Source organism: Nothobranchius furzeri, chromosome 9 (genome assembly GCF_043380555.1).
Source record: "Nothobranchius furzeri strain GRZ-AD chromosome 9, NfurGRZ-RIMD1, whole genome shotgun sequence".
In the NCBI taxonomy this organism is placed as follows: Eukaryota; Metazoa; Chordata; class Actinopteri; order Cyprinodontiformes; family Nothobranchiidae; genus Nothobranchius; species Nothobranchius furzeri.
Genome location: NC_091749.1, coordinates 1716520 through 1735594, shown reverse-complemented (window position 1 = coordinate 1735594; position 19075 = coordinate 1716520). Strand labels below are relative to the sequence as shown.

At 45.7% G+C, this 19075-nt stretch overlaps 1 protein-coding gene across 2 annotated transcripts in view; it reads right to left on the bottom strand.

Moving 5' to 3' along the window:
• Positions 1-13967, bottom strand: part of si:dkey-119m7.4 (solute carrier family 22 member 6-A) — a 44462-nt gene extending 30495 nt beyond the window's left edge. For both annotated transcript variants that reach the window (XM_015953880.3, XM_054732436.2), the window contains exons 1-4: positions 13416-13967; positions 9669-9772; positions 9403-9557; positions 3236-3404 (exon numbers count right to left, since the gene is read on the bottom strand). In XM_015953880.3, coding sequence (XP_015809366.1) covers positions 3236-3404; positions 9403-9557; positions 9669-9772; positions 13416-13778 — 791 coding nt within the window. In that variant the 5' untranslated portion in view covers positions 13779-13967. The remainder of the gene's footprint in view (positions 1-3235; positions 3405-9402; positions 9558-9668; positions 9773-13415) is intronic.
• Between the last annotated feature and the right edge of the window lie 5108 nt (positions 13968-19075).

The following is a 19075-nucleotide window of genomic DNA, read 5'->3' as shown; positions in this document are numbered from 1 at the left end:
TGATGGACACATGATGAACACATGATGAACACATGATGGACACATGATGAACTCATGATGAACACATGATGGACACATGATGAACACATGATGAACACATGATGGACACATGATGGACACATGATGGACACATGATGAACACATGATGGACACATGATGGACACATGATGGACACATGATGAACACATGATGGACACATGATGGACACATGATGAACACATGATGAACATATGATGAACACATGATGGACACATGATGGACACATGATGGACACATGAAGGACACATGATGAACACATGATGGACACATGATGAACACATGATGGACACATGATGGACACATGATGAACACATGATGAACATATGATGAACACATGATGGACACATGATGGACACATGATGGACACATGAAGGACACATGATGAACACATGATGGACACATGATGAACACATGAAGGACACATGATGGACACATGATGGACACATGATGAACACATGATGAACATATGATGAACACATGATGAACACATGATGGACACATGATGGACACATGATGGACACATGATGAACACATGATGAACACATGATGGACACATGATGGACACATGATGAACACAGTCTTTGTATCATGACGTTTGTTTGCATTTTTTTTTCTTTGATAAAGAAAACTGTGCGTGCTCAACCTCTGATTGGACACTTGGTGCATATAAACTCACGGCATGACTGGATGATTCCAGTTAGTGTGAGCGTAAACAGAGATTCGGGATTTCCAATCAACCAAGACTTGAATCGGATTGGGGAAGTTTGGCGCGTTTAAACGTGACTAGTGTCTCATACATCAAGACTGTTATCCATCTGTTCAAAACCAGTCTTTTGCAACCTGAGGACAACACGGAGCTTTCAAAAATGATTTAAAAAAAGGAGTATGCTGGGATATCTGGTTGAGAAATACAGTGATCCTGTCAAAGATGAGCTCTTTGATAGGACCTCTGATGGATCTAGGGTTCCTGATGCCCTACGTCAAGACAGAGAAGGTGGAGCACATCAAAAGAAGAGCTGTCAGTGAACTTCTGCACTGAAGAAAGCTCACCACAGCCTGGCCCAGTTGTGCGGGTGGGACAAGAGGCAAGGTCTCAGCCAGACCCAAGAGGAAAAGGAGCTTAGCAACCTTCTTCAAGCAAAGCTGAAATAAAGACTGAACTGGCAACCTATCTGCCCTTGCCAGAGGCAGACCCTGACACTGATCCACTGCAATGGTGGACGAGCAACAAACCAAACTTCTCAAGGCTCGGTCACCTGACCAACACACTGCTGGGTTTCACTCGTGTACGTCTGCAGCCGTGCGTGATGGGTGAAAGTGATTTTACTCAATACATCTTTTAGGTTATGACCCGTTTAGTTTTAAAAGTCACACTTTTCATTCACTGTGGAGGATTTACGCAGCACTGAAGCGATCAGCAACAGACGGTCTTCCTCGTATGGCACTGCAAACCGAACGGCAGACTTTTCCACACCTGGAAGCCTGCAGCTGTTTTATTTCAGGTTGGCTAACATGTCAGTGATCCGGAGAAGCTTTAAATGACCGCTGTCGTGTTTTTGCCCGGGTAAGTAGCGAGTTGTGCTATTTTAATTCATTAGATCGTGATAATATTGCTATCGCTAATGCTAACAATCAGTAGGTGCTAGGATCTAATTGTAACTAACTTTTTATGCCTTTTAAATCCGAATTTCTGGTACGTTTGTTTGATTTTAACAAGGTATAAACACCATGCTACAAAAATAAGCTAACTGCTAAAACAGCAGCACTCTGGAAGCTATTAGCAGTGAGGACATGAAACAGTTTGTTAGCCTGTGGTTTTTATGGCTGTTTCTAAGCAACTGTTTAATAAAACACTCAGTAAGCTCTTAGCTGTTGGAAAGTGATCGCTGTAAACCCCAGCAGCGGCTGGTTCAGCTCCAGTTTTAAGCCGTAGATTACTGATCCAATTCTGCGGTCTTCTTTCACTACATTATTTTTTCATTAAGTCCTTTGTGGCGCGCTACGTTCAGGACTTGAACACAACATTTGTCTCTGTTCCGGTTGGAGTGGTTGTAATAACCGTGCTCCACGTGGAATTTCTGCATTTTAACGCCCAGTCACCAAAGTAAATCGGGTTTTGTGCAGCGCCGGCTACTTCCGGACTACCGTCTGCATTTGGTGACGTAGATGCAGCGTCATGTGAAAGCCAGCAATACCTCAGTATCCCTTCAGCAAGTGCCCCATCTGAGAGGCTCTTCAGTGTGAGGGGAGGAGTTGTAGCATGCAGTAGAGCTCGACTCAGGCCAGAAGCAGGGGACAGGCTGATTTTCCTTCTCAAAAATGTTTGAATGTTGACAGCCACTTAAGCACAGATCTTGTTAAAAGTCCCCTGTTTAGCATTATCATACTACATGTCCCATCATGCACCTCAACATCGAATATGGCATCCTGAGCGTGCTCAGCTGATTGTTGATTGGGCAGTTGAGAGGTGTTGGGGGTTTTGTGGGTGTATCTTTGCTGTGTGTGTACTTGAGTGAATGTTTGCTTTGCGATTCATCCCGTTTACCTGGCTGGATTTAACCCTAGATGTTGGTGGTGAGCAGAGTCAGGTGTCTCTGTTGGCCAGTTGAGCCTGTTGCAGGTTTGTGGCTTGATAGTGCCATCTGGTGGACGTATTGTGGTGGTGGGGATCACAGTACTAGAGCTGTAAATTCAAACACGTATTGCTGTCTGCTGATAGATGCGTTAATTATAAACAGTAATGGAGATCTCTTCTTCTCCCTTTTATTTGTGTTTTCTAGACAAGCACGTCACGTGTATACACCTACAGACACATACACCTCTACGTACATTCACATCCCTGAAGACACCTCTGTCCAGCAGTACTACAGATCTCATGCTCTGCAACTCATCCATGTTCACATTCAGGGACACAAATGGCACGGGTAATTTTTTAATCAAAGTTTGCACTCTATTAATGTTAGTTAGAGTTTATGTATTATTTATTTTGCACATTTTGTTCGGAGCTAATATTTTTGGGGAAAAAATTGTAAATCGAATAAAAAATAAATAAAATCAGAGACTTTAGGCCAAATCACCCAGTCCTATTGACACAGCTATCCAGTTGCAAAGATATTCTTAGGATGCTCCCAGAAACCTATTGGAGGAACTGAAGAACCTCTACCTCCTCTACTGGGTCAAGATTCGGCCCACTCACCAGATGTAGATGATGAAGAGGAAGCCAGGTGCTGATATAGCAAGCTGCAGCTTCCGCCAGTCTCTGATGAGGTACGCCACTCCAGCCAATAAAATGTAGCCAAAGCCAAAGAAGTAGTCTGTGATTATACCAGCTAGCATTCGATGTTTGACACCCGTCCACTCGGTTCCTACACAAGAACCGAAACACATCCAGTTCATTACTGTGCTTACACACACACACAGTGGAACATGAAGGTTTGGGCAGTCTTGTTAACCTTCTTGAGTTTCCTGTATACATCGTTGGTTGCTACGATAAAACATTCCAGTTAAGTACATCATGTATGAAACACACAGTGATATTTGAGAAGTGAAACACAGGATAAAGGATTTACAGAAAGTGTGCAGTAATTGTTTAAAGAGCAAGTCACCCCCTACCAGATTCTTACTCAACTCCCACTTCCTGTTTGAAAAATGCAACAAATGCTGTTGCCTAGCAGACCGAGAGGGCGGAGCTGCTAACAACACACATTCGAACACAGGAAAGGTTTTTCTTTACCTTGCTAACATTTCGTTTGCCGACTGCAAAACATCCTCAGAGCTGACGCTGATGGTGGCATCACTTCCTACTCCGTTTGGCAGTCAGCAAACGAAACGTACGTCAGCAAAGTAAAGAAAAAAAACCTTTCCTGTGTTTTTAAAAGAACCAAAAATGGAATTAGAAACTAAACACAGTAACAACACACCAAAGATAGCAAATGTCTGTCAGATTTCAGATTTATTGGTCAAGTAAAAGTACATTTACAATGAATTTAGCTTCGGTAGATGTTCGCTCTCTAAAACAGACAACAACCACAATACATGAGAATAAAAAACACATAAAAAACACATAAGAACATGCATACCCACACACATGTACATTTACACACACATATTTATACATATATACATACACACACATATACATATGTATATACACACAAACTCATATCCATAAGCATACTGAATAAGTATTAAAAACTATAGTAAAAGGACGGTAACAGAATCTACAGATTCAGGAGAGAAATGGCTGAAGGAAAGAAACTGTTCTTGTGTCTGGTGGTTTTTGTGTACAGCGATCTATCGCGTCTGCCAGATGGGAGGAGATGGAAGAGAGTAGATGCAGGATGTGTGGCATCTTGGACAATATTCTCTGCCTTTTTCCTGCTCCTGCTGATGTACAGTTCCTGGACAGAGGGCAGTTGGGCACCAATGATTTTTCCTGCTGTTTTAATAATACGCTGTAGTCTGCATTTGTCCATTTCTGTGGCTGACCCAAACCAGACAGTGATGGATGAGCAAAGTATGGATTCGACTGCAGCAGTGTAGAAGATGATCAGCAGCTCTTGTGGTAGGCCGTACTTCCTTAGTTGCCGTAAGAAATACATCCTCTGCTGAGCCTTTTTGACGATGGAGTTGATGTTTGTTTCCCACTTCAGATCCCTGGAAATGATAGTTCCCAAGAACTTGAATGAGTCCACCATTGACACTGGGCTGTTGGATAATGTGAGGGGGGGCAGCACTGTGGTAAGCTTCCTAAAATCCACGACCATCTCCACAGTCTTAAGGGTGTTAAGCTCAAGATTGTGCTGACTACACCAGACCACCAGCCTCTCAACTTCTCGCTGATAAGCAGACTCATCACCATCCTGGATGAGCCCAATGACAGTGGTGTCATCTGCAAATTTCAGGATTTTTACAGCTGAGTCATTAGAGGTGCAGTCATTGGTGTACAATGAAAAGAGCAGTGGAGAAAGGACACACCCCTGTGGTGTACCGGTGCTGATCAGCCTTGTGCCAGATGTAACATTGTTCAACCACACATGCTGGCTCCTATTTGTCAGGAAGCTGGAAATCCACTGACATAGCAGGGGAAACAGTGAGCTGAGAGAGCTTTGAGGTGAGGATTTCTGGTATAACGGTGTTAAAAGCAGAGCTAAAATCAACAATATCCTTGCGTAGGTCCTTGGTTGATCAAGATGTTCCAGGATGAAGTGCAGCCCCATGTTAATTGCATCATCCACTGACCTGTTTGCCCTATAGGCAAACTGCAGGGGATCCAGCTGGTGGCCTGTGGTGCTTTTAAGATGGGACAGCACCAAGCGCTCAAAGGACTTCATGACTACTGATGTCAAAGCCACGGGTCTGTAGTCATTCAGTTCGGTAGGGGAGGATTTCTTAGGTACTGGGATGATAGTGGAGCTTTAGAAGCATGATGGAACCTCACACAGCTCCAGCGATCTGTTGAATATCGTTGTGAAGACAGGTGCTAGTTGGACAGCACAGGTCCTGAGGCAGAAAGGAGTTACTCCATCTGGGCCTGGTGCCTTCCGTACGTTCTGTCTCCTAAAGATGTTGCAGACATCCTCTTCCTTCACAAGGAACGCAGCTTGTGATTTAGAGGAAAGAGGAGTAAGAGTGTCCAGGTGAGGGGTGGCGGCTGCAGCTATGCTGGAGTGGAGGAGGGGTGTGACATTCCTGTCATGGTCTGTCATGTGACGTCGTGATGTAGGAGGGGCTAGACAGCGGATACTATCACCACAGCATTAGCATAAAGCTCTCAAATGTGTCAAAATGGTGAAAGTTCATTTATGTGGAGGTTGTTTCAACTCCTGTCTGTCTGGACATGAGTTCATCGATTTCTCTTTTGAGCGTGGGTGAGGTTTGTTCAAGTTGGATGGCAAGATTTCACCACAAGGAGTGTATCTTCGAGCTCCGTAGTGTGTGGTGCGCGTTTTCACGAAGACCACAATGAAAGTGACTTGAGTGAGCAGAAAATGGGTTTCAGAAGTAAGCATAAGGTCAGGCTGAAGCCCACCGCAGTACCGTCACTACACAGCAGAGGCAAGGCAAGGCAGCTTTGTTTATGGAGTACATTTCAAACACAGAGGCCATTCAATGTGCTTTACAGTTGTCAGGACATGATATTAAACACAAATGGAATCCATGGCAAAACTATAAGTTTTAGAGTAATGGCCATTTAAGTCTCGTCAGAACTCTTTTGCTGTTTGTTCTGGTTTCTGTTCTGGGATGAAGAGGGTGAGCCTTCAAGCGTCTCCCAGTCTGGCTGCTTTAGCAGCGGCGTAAATCTGTTTAGCAGCTGAATGCTTGTCTGATGAGATGTTCCTCTGGTGTTCCTCATTTTGCCAGCTTGTCAATGTTGTGGGCTGCTCTGTTCATTATGAGGTCGTGGCGGCTGGCCAGCCATTTTTATCTGTGGTATCATGGAGTGAAGTCAGTTTACCTCCTCTTATTCCCCACAGAGCTGACTTCTTTGACTTTGCACCAAGGGTGTTCCAGGGAGGGGTGCTCTGAGATTTATTGAGAGGCACGGAGGTGCTGACCAACTGTGGATCATCCGAGGTCCTGCGACCTTCGACCAGAGTAGGTGGAAGGGTGTCGTTATCTCCAAGATCATTTGTCTCCCAGTTGAATTCTAGTTGAGCAAGTTTGGTTTCAATGACTTGTAGGCGGGAAAGAAGACATTGCTGAACATCTTCTGACGAGAAGGATGGAAGCGCGATGTTAGGGGAGCTGACATGAGAGGTGAATGTAGGTTGAGGTTGAAGAAAAAATCTTGTTGTTACCTGGAGGTCTTATGTCTTCAAAATTCTGGAAGTTGTGCAAGTGCAGGGATGAGAGTAGATGTTCTGCTGGGGTGGGGCTGGGTTGGTGCCCTCGGACTCTGTGGGGCTCTGCGATGGTGCTGCTTTGGGCCCTGGCTAGATGGGTTGGGGTCTCCATGTGTGTCCCTAGTGGTGTAGGATCAGTGATGTAATTAGCCCCCCCCCGGCAGGTGGCGTCCCCTCCGCAGGGCACTGGGTTTTCCGTTGGAGTCTCAGCGCCACCATTAATCCCCCTTCCGGCAGGTGATACGAGAGCCCATGAAAAGGGAAGCCGTAAGTCGAAGGGTTACATTCCTTGTAATTTCAACCGACGTTCTGGTTTCTATCCAGATCCTGATCCAGCCGATGTTGCAAGGCCAGATAGCATTGCTAACGTTAAGCACAGAAGATAACACCCCTGAAGCTCCTTCAAGGGTTTTATCGACGATCCGCCGCGTGTCTGCTTCTCTACTCAAAAGCCCTTCAGGGTACATTTTTGGTTTAATAAACCGCCGCATTTATGCCAACAACTTTAAAAGAACAGCCAACATTGCTTGTCCTTTTATTTTGAAGAGATCGGTAGAACAGGAAGTGACGCAATTGTGTCTCTTCTTCTCTGACCAAATTCTTTCCACCCAACCAGTACCGCCACCTACAGGCATGTTTTAATCCAGCAATTCCATCAAAGCTTCATTTTCCTGTTGTCGATCATGATGGGGTGAACTTTGGGCAGGTGTTGAAGACCCCCGGCCCATCGTTTTGCCTCCTGACCTTGACCATCACTGCCTTGTGGTTGGTGACCCTGAGCATGGGGAAACCACGTGCTCCCCACCGAGCTCAGAGCCTCCACCGCCACAACCACAGCTTCCATCAGAGCCGCCTCTGATGTTCTCTCTCACATTTAACAGGTGGTGGACCTAGGCGATGCTCTTACCAATGAGGTCGAGCGAGACAGACTACGGCAACTTCTACTAAAATACAAAGACTCTTTCAGTTGACTCCTTGGACTGTGGGTTAACCACCATCCATGAGGTCAGGATACCACCGACTTTTGTGCATCAATACAATTCCCCTGGTGTCCTATGGACCAGTTTAGGAACTCATTGACAGCCTCTTGATGAAGGGTTTAATTCCACCCTGCAACAGCACTGACTAGGACTAGGCGCATCTCAGTTTCACTTGTCATCTACCCTCCTGGAAAAGTAATGGGCTCTTAACCTCTAACCGGAAGCCTGTTAAACATGTCCATGTCATGTGATGCCCTAGCGACTTCACATGACATGGAGGTCTATTGGCATAAATTCAAAGGACATTCCCGTGCACCCAGAACTGATAAAGAAATGACCGATCTTACAGACTCTCCTGCCAAACAAGGTGCGGCTGTTGGTACCCCATTGTCCTTCAACCTCTTGCGGCACCCTGACGATGTGTCTTCTCAGTCGGACCCACCCCGCGTGTGTGTCGTGACTCGAGCACAGGCCACTATTGCGTCCTTCCCCTCGACCATCCAATGGATTTGTGCCCGTTCAACCTGTCTTTTCTGAGAACGAACTTGCCAGTCTTCAGTCCCAGGACCCTGCTATCAGCAGGATGATCCTGTACCTTTCTGATCCAACAGCTCATCTACCTTCTTCTGTCGTGCTTGACTCCGTTCGTGAGCTCCGTGCTCTCTTTCGTGTTCGTGTCATGCTGAGAATGGTTGAAGGGTTGCTAATGCACGTCTCCAAGCTTCCACTGTTGCCTGTTCTTGTGGCGCCGCTTGTAGGGGTCACACTTTATAGCGTGACGACTGCAAATTAATTATGACCAATAAGATGTGATTGTTCCATATAAATATGAAATATTAGTCTGACTGATCTTTGAATGTTTAATCAGAAGAGTCTAGGGTTCTTTGCTTGTTCAGGGACCATAAACACACCAGAACACAGAATTATGCTTTACTACGGGAAAAGTGATGGCGAATCGATCACTCCGGTTTAGTCCGGTTGATGGAACCAGCTTCAGACAGGAGTCTGGGATTTCAACCCATGAAAAGGGAATGCTTTGACTGGAATTATTTGTCAGTTGGAATTAAAACGCCGATTTAACGCCTGTATCCAGCATGTTTTAGTGGTTTCTCTGGTCCAACACACTTGATTCAGTGGTTGAATCAGCTGTGCAGCAGCTCATCAGGCTCTGCAGAAGCCTGTTAATCACCTGCTGATTGAAAGGAGGTGTGTTGAAGCGGAGTTAACACTAAAACGTGCTGGGTACCGGCCCTCGAGGCCCAGAATAGAATAGCCCTGCTCTACAGGCTGAACTCTGACACATGCTCTGTTAGATAAAAGTGGTTTCATGTGTCATGGAAGATGGAATAATATTGTTTATGTTCATCTCAAATCAGAATACCTAGACATGATCTAAAGGAACTACCAGGCATTCGAGTCTAATAAAAAGAGCTGATTAAAGTTCCAGTGACCTTTGAAAGCATGGACTAAAGGTCTGATTCTACTCTCTGTGGCGTATGGAGTGTTGTGTCAGTGAACTGTTTAGTTTAGATACTGACCTAGTACAAAGGCATTCATTATCACACCAGAGATGGATGTTCCCACCATGAAGCGAAGGGCCGTGTAGACATAAAAGTTTGGAGCAAAAGCTGCAGCAACACCAAATGTAGCCTGAATAGCCAAGCTAGTGAGAATGATGATCCTGCGCCCATATCTGACGAAGACACAATGACAGAAATCTGCACAACCACACATCCTGTAGTGATAATATATTGTACGAAAATCATGACAGAAACTGTTTTCCTGTAAGGACCGGTTCACTTACTTATCAGCCAAATGTCCAAATACAACTGCTCCAACAAGAAGACCAAACATGTAGATTGAAGACCCCAAGTTATTCAGGCTGGAGTTGGCACAAACAAGGTCCCACTGCAACAAGGAAGAGAACATCTTCAGCTTCAGCTACCGTCGGTCATTCATCCCTCCTACAGTGAGAGTGTAGAACTCCCAGTTATACTGGTACACAATAATATCAGTGCAATAATCAGTATGTGTTGTATTCAGTACTTGATGTACATTAGTATTTCTGTGCTGCATAGTTACGGAAACAAGTTTAATTTTTATTTGTTGTTTTTAGTGGTTGAAGGTTACAATAATACTTTATTGGCTTTGTTGTGTTTACCGGTAATCTTATTTTTCCTCTTCTCTAAGTGTTGGTGCTGCTGTAGTTCCCCTATTTAAAGTAGGTTTTCCACATTTGACACAGATAGCTTATTTCACTCCTCTCTCAAACCATCTATCTTCTCTGTCCAGAAGGTGGACTTTGTCATCTTCAAAGGTGAAGGTGGACTGCAGAGTCCTGACCTGAAGAGGCGGCTCTCCTGTGTTGTGCCATGCTCTTGTGTAATTGTTGTTTAGTTTCCCTGATGTAAACATCGGACTGCATAAACGACGCCAATGAGCTTCTGTTTTTCTGTCAAAAGTGAAAACCCCACTTTAAATAGGGGAGGGGCTTAGATTTCATCTTTCCAGCACCAATAATGTAGCGTTGAATCTTATTCCTGAGCAGTTTCAGTCTAGGTCACACCTTCCTGCATCTAATCAACACAACAACTCCCTCTCAGTAGAGGTGCGTCTGAAAGGGGTGGGCCGAGGGGGCTGGTGCAGATGTTATGTCTGGCTGTGATAAAATATTATAGGAATAAAAAGTTTTTGGTTTTTTTTCCTAAATCAAAGAAGTGGGGTGGGGGAAGGAGACGCCAGGTCTGTCCATTAGGAGTACGGCCTCGGGTTGAAGGGAGTGGAGACTGCATGAAGCTATGCGGGGAGGGGTGCAGAAAAAAGGTAAGGGGACTTCCTTACATCGTAAATCCTTACTTGAATTAAAGATCAAAGCCCTAATTAAACAAAGAGGTCATTAAAGGGGTCATCAAAGACCATCAATTGATCAATTAAGCTGTCAAAGCTTGACAAGAGGTGGTGTATTAAACTTCTGTCTTTATCCTAGTGAACCTATAATTAAACGGGTGAACTAGTAGTAGCACATTCAATGTCAAAGAGAGTAAAAAGTTATTATCGGGAGAGAGTTAGGGTTAGCAGCAGTGTGCTGGATTACCCCCCCCCCCCCCCCCCCCTTAACACAACCACTCGTAGACCAGGGGCTCTCAGAGTTTTGGGGGCCTGGGACCCCTTATGGGGGTAGAGATTTGGACCCCCAAATAATCCTCAATCTGATAAGGTTTTCCAAACTGCCTTTTGTATTCCCAGACCCTGTAGAGATGAATTTTATTTCAAAATGTTCAACATAATTGCTCTTTTTCATAGTAATGTAGACATTGTCCTAATCAACACATTTTTAAACACTGAGCTAAATTATTCATCGTCTTTTTGAAATCTTCCAAAATCATAAATGAAAATACTGAAACACTTTCATTAAAGCCACTTTACTTTATTTGTGAGTTCGAAGACTATTTTAACACAATGAGCGTGTTGAGTTCTGGCAGAAAACAGGAAAACGTAGCCTCATCAAGAACGTTTAGCTTTAGCTTTCTTACACACCGCTGATCCAGTCGTCAGGTTCATCAGCGACTCGTGAGAGGGATCAGCCTGTCTCACCCCACAGCTTCTTTGTTCTTGGAGGGATGGATGACAAACAGACTCTAAGATCATCTTCCACTTGTAAAAGAACTCGGTACTTCTTCTCATCTCAGAGTTGAGAATGAGGATTGACGGAGGTGGGTGGTAGGAAACTAGTGGTAGAACTGTTGTATAAAAGCACTATCGCACTCGAGGTCATGCGTTGCCGCGCGCAGCCTCGTGCCTACGACAGAACCACACCAGTGCTGATATTCAGCAACAACGCACTCCCTCTCGTGTGATATTGCTTAATTATACGTGGCTGTTGCACCACAGCGTAACAGAGGAAGGTGTCGTGATAATTTGGGGAGTTTCTGCCGAGCTCCGGCTGGCAACTTCACTTAAAACTAAAGTAAGCATGGGTAAGTTTTGCTTTTGGAACAAAATCAGCTGAGACAGCGAACTGGAGCGCTGCAGCGCTCAATGAGTGTCTCTTCATGAGAGCTGGAGGTCAGATCAGCAGAGACTGCACAGGAAGTGAGGGGGCAGGCGGATTGTTAGAAAAGCGTAACCATCGCTCTGAACGCAATAAAAACACGTTTATGTCAACGTTATGTCATCGTTGAGACCGCCCCCATACCTCCTTTATGCTGAGTCTTCTATAAAAAAGCACACGATTGTGCCACATCACTGCCTAGTCTGACCACTCGTAGATAAGCTCCGCCTCCCTGATGCCGTGGCGGCGGCGTTGTAAAAACAGACACCCGCAAACAGCCCAGCTGTTCTGGAAATGGCCCGATCTAGCAACACCGACGGCTGCTCTCTCTGGGGGGACCCTGTTGGGGGTAACTCTGAAATGCCCCCCCCCCCCCCCGCATAGGAAACTTAAACATGCCCACTTGCCTGTATGACCCTGCATCCCAGAGTGCTTTGCAACATTACAGCACAATCTATTTTAGCTCCTGTAGAAACCCCTATCGTGGGCTTTTGTTGCCCTGAGTAGGTTTACAAGGCATTCATTCCTGCGAGAGACCACTCCAGCTGTATGGAGTAAACGAGTTTCCCACACCTTTAACTGCAGAAGCACAGACAGCTCCCTCAAATCAGGAACAACTTCATCTGGAGCTCGGCTCAAGACTCATTCACCTCCAGGATCCCGTAAATGTGCCTGCTGGCCTGGCTACCCTGCTGAGTGTAGATGCGCCGTTTATGGCTGCATGTGACATTACACCAGCCCATGTCATCCCTCTGGCCGTCTCACTGCTGCTGCCACCCAACCCTCCACTTCTCATGTTCCACACATACTCAGCCAGGGTCCATTTTTTAGCCCTCGCCATGCTGAGCTGCGTCTCACATATCACCAGAGTACACTGTAATAAATCTGCTGAGCTGCTCCACATTCCCCAGCTGCATGGAGAAGTTGTGTGGAACCCTAAAACAACCGTAAACTCTTACTTCTGATTATAATCAGCACTCTGAGGTTTTCACGCATGCTGAACATGAAACCGTCTCCCGTCTCCTGCATCAGCTTCTGACAGACAACAGACGCTACAACGTCACTCGTGGACTCGCCCATCTGGAGAGGCTGTTGTTGGTTCAGCGTCCAGGAAACAGCAGACAACGTCTCAGCTGGTAGAAGCTAACCGTTAGCATTAGCGACTCCACACGGCAGACCTCCTTAAAACCCGTATGACTCGTGAAGATGAAAGTTTCACGCTGCTGTTACCCAATCCAGGGCGAAATGGCCACATGTCGGAGAAAAGACCAAAACGCTCCGTCGGAAGCCCAGCTGTGACGCGGCTCTCTTCTAGTACCTGGAAGTGGTGCACCGGCGTTCCCCACCTCACCCGCAAGTACGACTTACACGGCATTCAATCCTAAGAGAGACCACTGCAAATATATTCATTAAATGAGTGAACCACACCTTTAAGGACAAGTGAATACTTTGTAAAGACAGAAGCTTGAGGTTTCAGCAGACTGCTGCTCATTCACTCACCTCAGTCACTACTGTGCTTTGGAAGGTCTCTCGGCTGTACTCCCAGCCCTCCGAGCAGCTCGCCGTCGGGTGTCCATCCTTAAGAACTGCAGCCCCGCTGTTGTTCAGGGACATGGTGCAGGACATGTCCATCTGACCACCAGGACCAGCCACAAGGCTGAAGTTCTGAGAGGATGGCGAGCCCACTCTGTGACTTTGAGAGCGACACAGATGAAGAGGAACAGCCCCGGTGAACACTGAGACCAGCATGTGGAATGCCAGAAAGATCTGAGGCACGCAGATCCACACATACAAGATCTTCTGGAACCTCCCGAAGCCTCCAATAACACTGAGGATTTCAGTGAAATTCATTTCCCTGCTCATTGTTGGAACTGATCAAAAAGTCCAACTAGCACAGATTCCTCAGCAGATAACAGGCGGAGTCGCTGTCTGTGCCACACACCAAGCTGAAAGACGGGTCCGCCAGCAGGAGCTCACACCTGCGTTGGGCACGGCTCTGCAGCTGTGAGGCGGTGTGGAAGCCAGCTAAACCCAGAGTGACGTGAGACAGCCTAGAGCAGGAAGGTGGCGTCTGCCGTTTGTGGGAGGAGCCACTATGTGATAGCTAAGCTGGCTTTCTCCTCCTCAAAGTTTCACAAGAGTACGTTGGGTAAGCAGTTTGTGGCAGTGTGAACACGCTGAAGCTCGTCCTGACCAGAGGGTTAGGGTACGGAACTCCTCTCAGCAGGCTTTAAATCACACAAAACACCTGTGATGGTCCAGTACGAGTCCCACAGGCTGATGCTGGTAACCAGTTTATGCACCCCGTTGTCTATGGTTAAGGCCATGGACATGCAACCCTGGGCCAGGAGGGTTAGGATCAGCACATGAGCAAAGGCAGAAGTTCTGGCTGAAACACGTCAGCTGGAGGTAAAGAAACATCTAATTACTTCACTGTGTTATGACTCAACACACAGAGCGAATGTGGAGAACCAGCACGCCTCAGTGGTTTCCCTGCTCACACACACCTGATCCAGGGATGAGTCTCCTGTGCACAGTGGCAGACTGGTCATCGGGAGAACCCTAACCTGTAGTCTGGCCCGCTCAGAGCCTGCCGACGGTCATGACGAGCGTAATATCTAAATGAACAAGCCCTCGTGCAGCTCTTCAGGGCAAACGGAGCAAACCGCCTCCTCTCACTTTGTCGGGTCTGGCAAAGCGCTGCAGACGGTGGACATGATGCTGGAAAACCACTTTGTAGTCATGAACATCCAGCTGCTGCTGATGGTGACGGAAGAGAGGATCCTTCTGACTGGACCTGGACTGGAGATCAGCTTCTACAGCAGCTCTGGTGATCAGTAATGAAGTTTCTTGTTAGATGCATGGACCTTCACCTCTGGCTTCTATCATGTTTGGTTCATAACCATTGAACTCCCAGTATTGTTACTGGTGTGTACATAAATGATATGTGGGACCACATCCGTACACACCGGCCTGAGCCTGTCTGAGCACCCAGAGACCTGCCCCGTCAGACGAGATGAAACTCAACATGTTCTACATTTTAACACAATTTCATTCTCACGCTTATGAAAGACCATAAAAGCACAATCTTTATGTTCACCAGGTTCTGCTGACACTGTAGCAGAACCTGGTCCAGGTTACAGCGTCTAGGTCAGTGGTTCCCAATCTGTCCTGGAGGACCCCCTGGCTGTGGGTTGGGTTTAACTCTGATCCTGTGTAGTAACCTCACCATCTCAGCACCAACATGGAGAAGAAGGAGCCTCTCAAGATAAAACCAGCAGGTGCTGGGATGTGCTGTGTTCTCACAAATGTGGTGGGGACCCCCTTGGTGGATGATGAACCCCAGGTTGGGAACCACTGGTCCAGGTGTTGAAGTTTTAAAACATGAGCAGATTAAAGATTAAAGACGCTCGTGAGCGGAACATTGGTTGGAATTACCCTTTAATATTAGGAACCATGAAAGTGGAACCTGCTTTTAGCGTTGTCTGAATTTCCCCAACAGAATGACACTAACCCTAACCAGTAATGTGTTTTAGATCAATTTATACTTATCTTCACATAATTATCCACTAACATCAACATCCCGCTGAAAAATAAATCCAAACTTTTTTGTCTTTTTTTTCTTCTTAATTTAAAAAACTACCAAAAACAAAATGGCGGTTTATCTCCTACGGCAGATATTTAGGGGAGAGAAAACAACGACCACAGATTTAAACTTAATGTTCTGACTTTTTGTCTCAGAATAAATAATCAAGGCTTTAATTAAATTATTTCAGCAGTGCTAGAGGGTTTGGCTATGAAGCAACACAAGCACCATGTCTGTGTTAGAACCGTATTACTGGGCTTCTGTAGCACCAGCTTTGACCCATCAGTCTAACCCTAACCCTAAGTCCCGCCTCCTAGCTTGATTGACAGCAGCTTTAATCACCTCACAATCAGTCTTTACAAGATTCAAAGATGAAATGGGAGACAGTCAAAATGCCAGACGGAGTCTCAGTCAGCAGGACCCGAGAAAAGTTATGTCGACTCAGGGTGACCAAGGTTCCTGCTTTCTGTAGGACGGTCCTACCAGCGGCATAGCAGCCAATCAGGAGGCTCGATGCCTCAGAGTCTGGAAAGGTGAGCAGGATCAAACCATTTCTAAGACAGGGAGATTTGCTGTGTCTTTGTGTTTAAAACATAATATTGTGACCTATTGTATGGTTTTTATATATTACTGATATGTTAAAAATCACCACAGTGAAAATAAATAGATGATTAAATGTAAACTTTAGGGTGTTAGGGATGAATTTAAAATAGGCTTGATGTATTATAATCATATCATTAGTCTGAGTTGCCTTTGTGGAGGCTGGTTATTTAATCTGTGCCTGCTAAGCTGTAAAACACCCAACCTGGCTCCCTTTTAGTGTTCAGTGTAAAGTGGGCGGTGGCCTGGGATGGTTGTTCCAGTCCGCCCCTGCCCGTGCAGCAGCTCATCAGGCGCTGCAGAAGCCTGTTACTCACCTGCTGGCTGAAATCAGGTGTGTTGAAGCAGGTTAAAACCAGAACATGCTGGATGCCGGCCCTCCAGGCCCGGAACGGAATAGCCCTGCTTTAGTAGAATGAAGGACATTACATCACATTGTCCTCTGTCCCTATGCTTGCTTCATGGGTGTAGGTTTGGCATGGATGGAGATAGCATGTCCCCACCAAAATCCAGCAATGACCCAATAATCCCCACCAATAATCTGACCGCCTAAGCTAAAGAACAACAAGCCGATCAATGTCTCGTTACTCTAGAGGTGCAGAAAGGGTTAGATGAGCTTCTCTCCTCGAGTCCTGCCTCCGTAACGCATATGGCCAGTGTGATTGGCTGTGCATGGGAGACCAGTTATGGCGCACCATAGCTCGAGGAAACGGTCCAGTCATCCGCAAGTCTCCTGTGTTTGATGTAAGCCACACATGGGCCAAAGGTGAGTGAGTGTCACCGAGGGTCCTGAGCGGTGGCGATGGTCCATTTGAAACTGAAGCTTTGGCGTAAAAACAACCGTGCTTCAGAAGAAACAAAAAATGTAAAAATATAAAAAATTATTTAGAAAATGGTTAAAAATATGTTTAAAATTAATAAGAAATAGACGATTGTGATTCAAAAATGTAAAGAAACAGAGAGAGTGAACAGGAAAGAGGGAAATCAGTGGATCCGGAGGACTGGTCTTTCTGTCTGGCTGCTTCTCCCTGGCGATAAGGCGTTTCCTGTTTTCAGTGTTGCACTACGTGTAGCTGTTTGGTGTTTGTGGCTCGCTAAAACTGATTTAATTTCTCTGTACTAGGAGTTATTTTAGCAGATAAGCACGCTAAAACACACATTTTCTGTTGTTCCACCTAGCTTTTAGGGAACCATTTGAGTTCGCACGCAGTTTATTTGTTGTTGAACAGTTTGCTCGTCCAGTTAGCTTAGCCTCAGCACGGCTATGGCTACTTCTGTCTCTGCTTCTCCGTCTCCTATCTCTTGCTCTCTGTGTCAGATGTTTGGTTACTCCTCTGCCTCCTTTAGTGATAATGGTACGTGTAATAAATGTAGCATTTTTGTAGCTTTGGAGGCGAGGGTGTCGGAATTGGAGGCCCGGCTCCACGCTGTTGAAAAACCCGAAAACAGCCGTAGCTACTTAGCTAGTGCGGGGCTAACTAGCTCAGAACCACCCCGTAGCGATCCTCCAGCAGAACCCGAGCAGCCGGGACCTCAGGCTGGCTGGGGACGGTACGCAGGAAGCAAAGAACCCAGCCTGTGGGCCACCACCAACCCGTACACGTTTCTAATAGATTTTCCCCGCTCAGTGACGCACCCACTGACAAGCCGACTCTGATCATTGGCAGCTCCATAGTCAGAAACGTGGCATTAGAGACTCCAGCAACCATAGTGAGGATTGCTGTATAGTCACTGACACTAGTCAGTGACTTGATGCAATTTGCTGGGTTCCTTATATAGTAAGTAAGTAAGTAAGTAATTAAGTAAGTAAAAGTTTATTTATATAGCGCCTTTCACAGATAAACATCACAAAGCGCTGTACAACATGATAAAGATCAGGGTACCTCTAACCAATAAAAACATCAGAAAAACAATAGCAGTGATAAACGTAGAAAATAAAATCATGAGTATAAACAAAGTGAAGGTGTGAACCAGAACAAAGCCATCTTTTTGAAACATTTAGGGAGGGAACGCCTGGATGAAAAGGTGAGTTTTTAGATGGTTTTTAAAGACTTCTACAGTGTTAGAGAGACGGAGATTTGAAGGTAGACTGTTCCAAAGTCTGGGTGCAATAGTCTGAAAGGCCCTGTCTCCTTTGGTTTTCAGTCTGGTTCGAGGAACAGCCAGGAGGTTTTCAGATGTGGATCTAAGGTTCCGAGAGGTGGTGTGTGGGGATAAAAGCTCAGATAGGTAGATTGGAGCCTGGTTGTTAAGAGCTCTATAGGTCAGGACTAAAACTTTAAACTGTATTCTATATTCTACCGGGAGCCAGTGGAGGGACTGTAAAACTGGAGTGATGTGAGCTCATCTGCTGGATTTGGTTAGGAGTCTGGCTGCTGCATTTTGGATGGCTTGAAGGCGTGAGAGGGGGGTTTTGCTGAGACCAGTAAAAAGAGCGTTACAGTAGTCTAAGCGTGATGACACAAAGGCATGGATGATTTTTTCCAGATCTGCAGTAGAAACCAGTTTACGGACTTTTGAAATGTTTCTCAGTTGAAAGAAACAAGAGCAGGAGATGGTTTTGACGTGTGAGTCTAAACTTAAAGCTGGATCAAAAATAACTCCCAGGTTTCTAATGTTGGCCTTGGCTGATGGGCAAAAAGAGGCAATTTCTTGCTCGATTTTTGGCTGAAGTTCCGGGGGTGGAAGATTATTTCTAATTAGCTTAATGAACTGTCCTGAACTGGAATGTTTATTATGTGAAGTGCCTTGAGACGACTCTTGTCATGAGTTGGCGCTATATAAATAAACTTGAATTGAATAGTTAAATGTTTACCCGGGGCCAGAGCGGGCAACATTAAATCTTATCTGAAACTGCTGGCTAAGGATAAGCGTAAATACAGTAAGATTGTTATTCACGCTGGCGGTAACGACACCCGGTTACGCCAATCGGAGGTCACTAAAATTAATGTTGCTTCAGTGTGCAAGTTTGCCA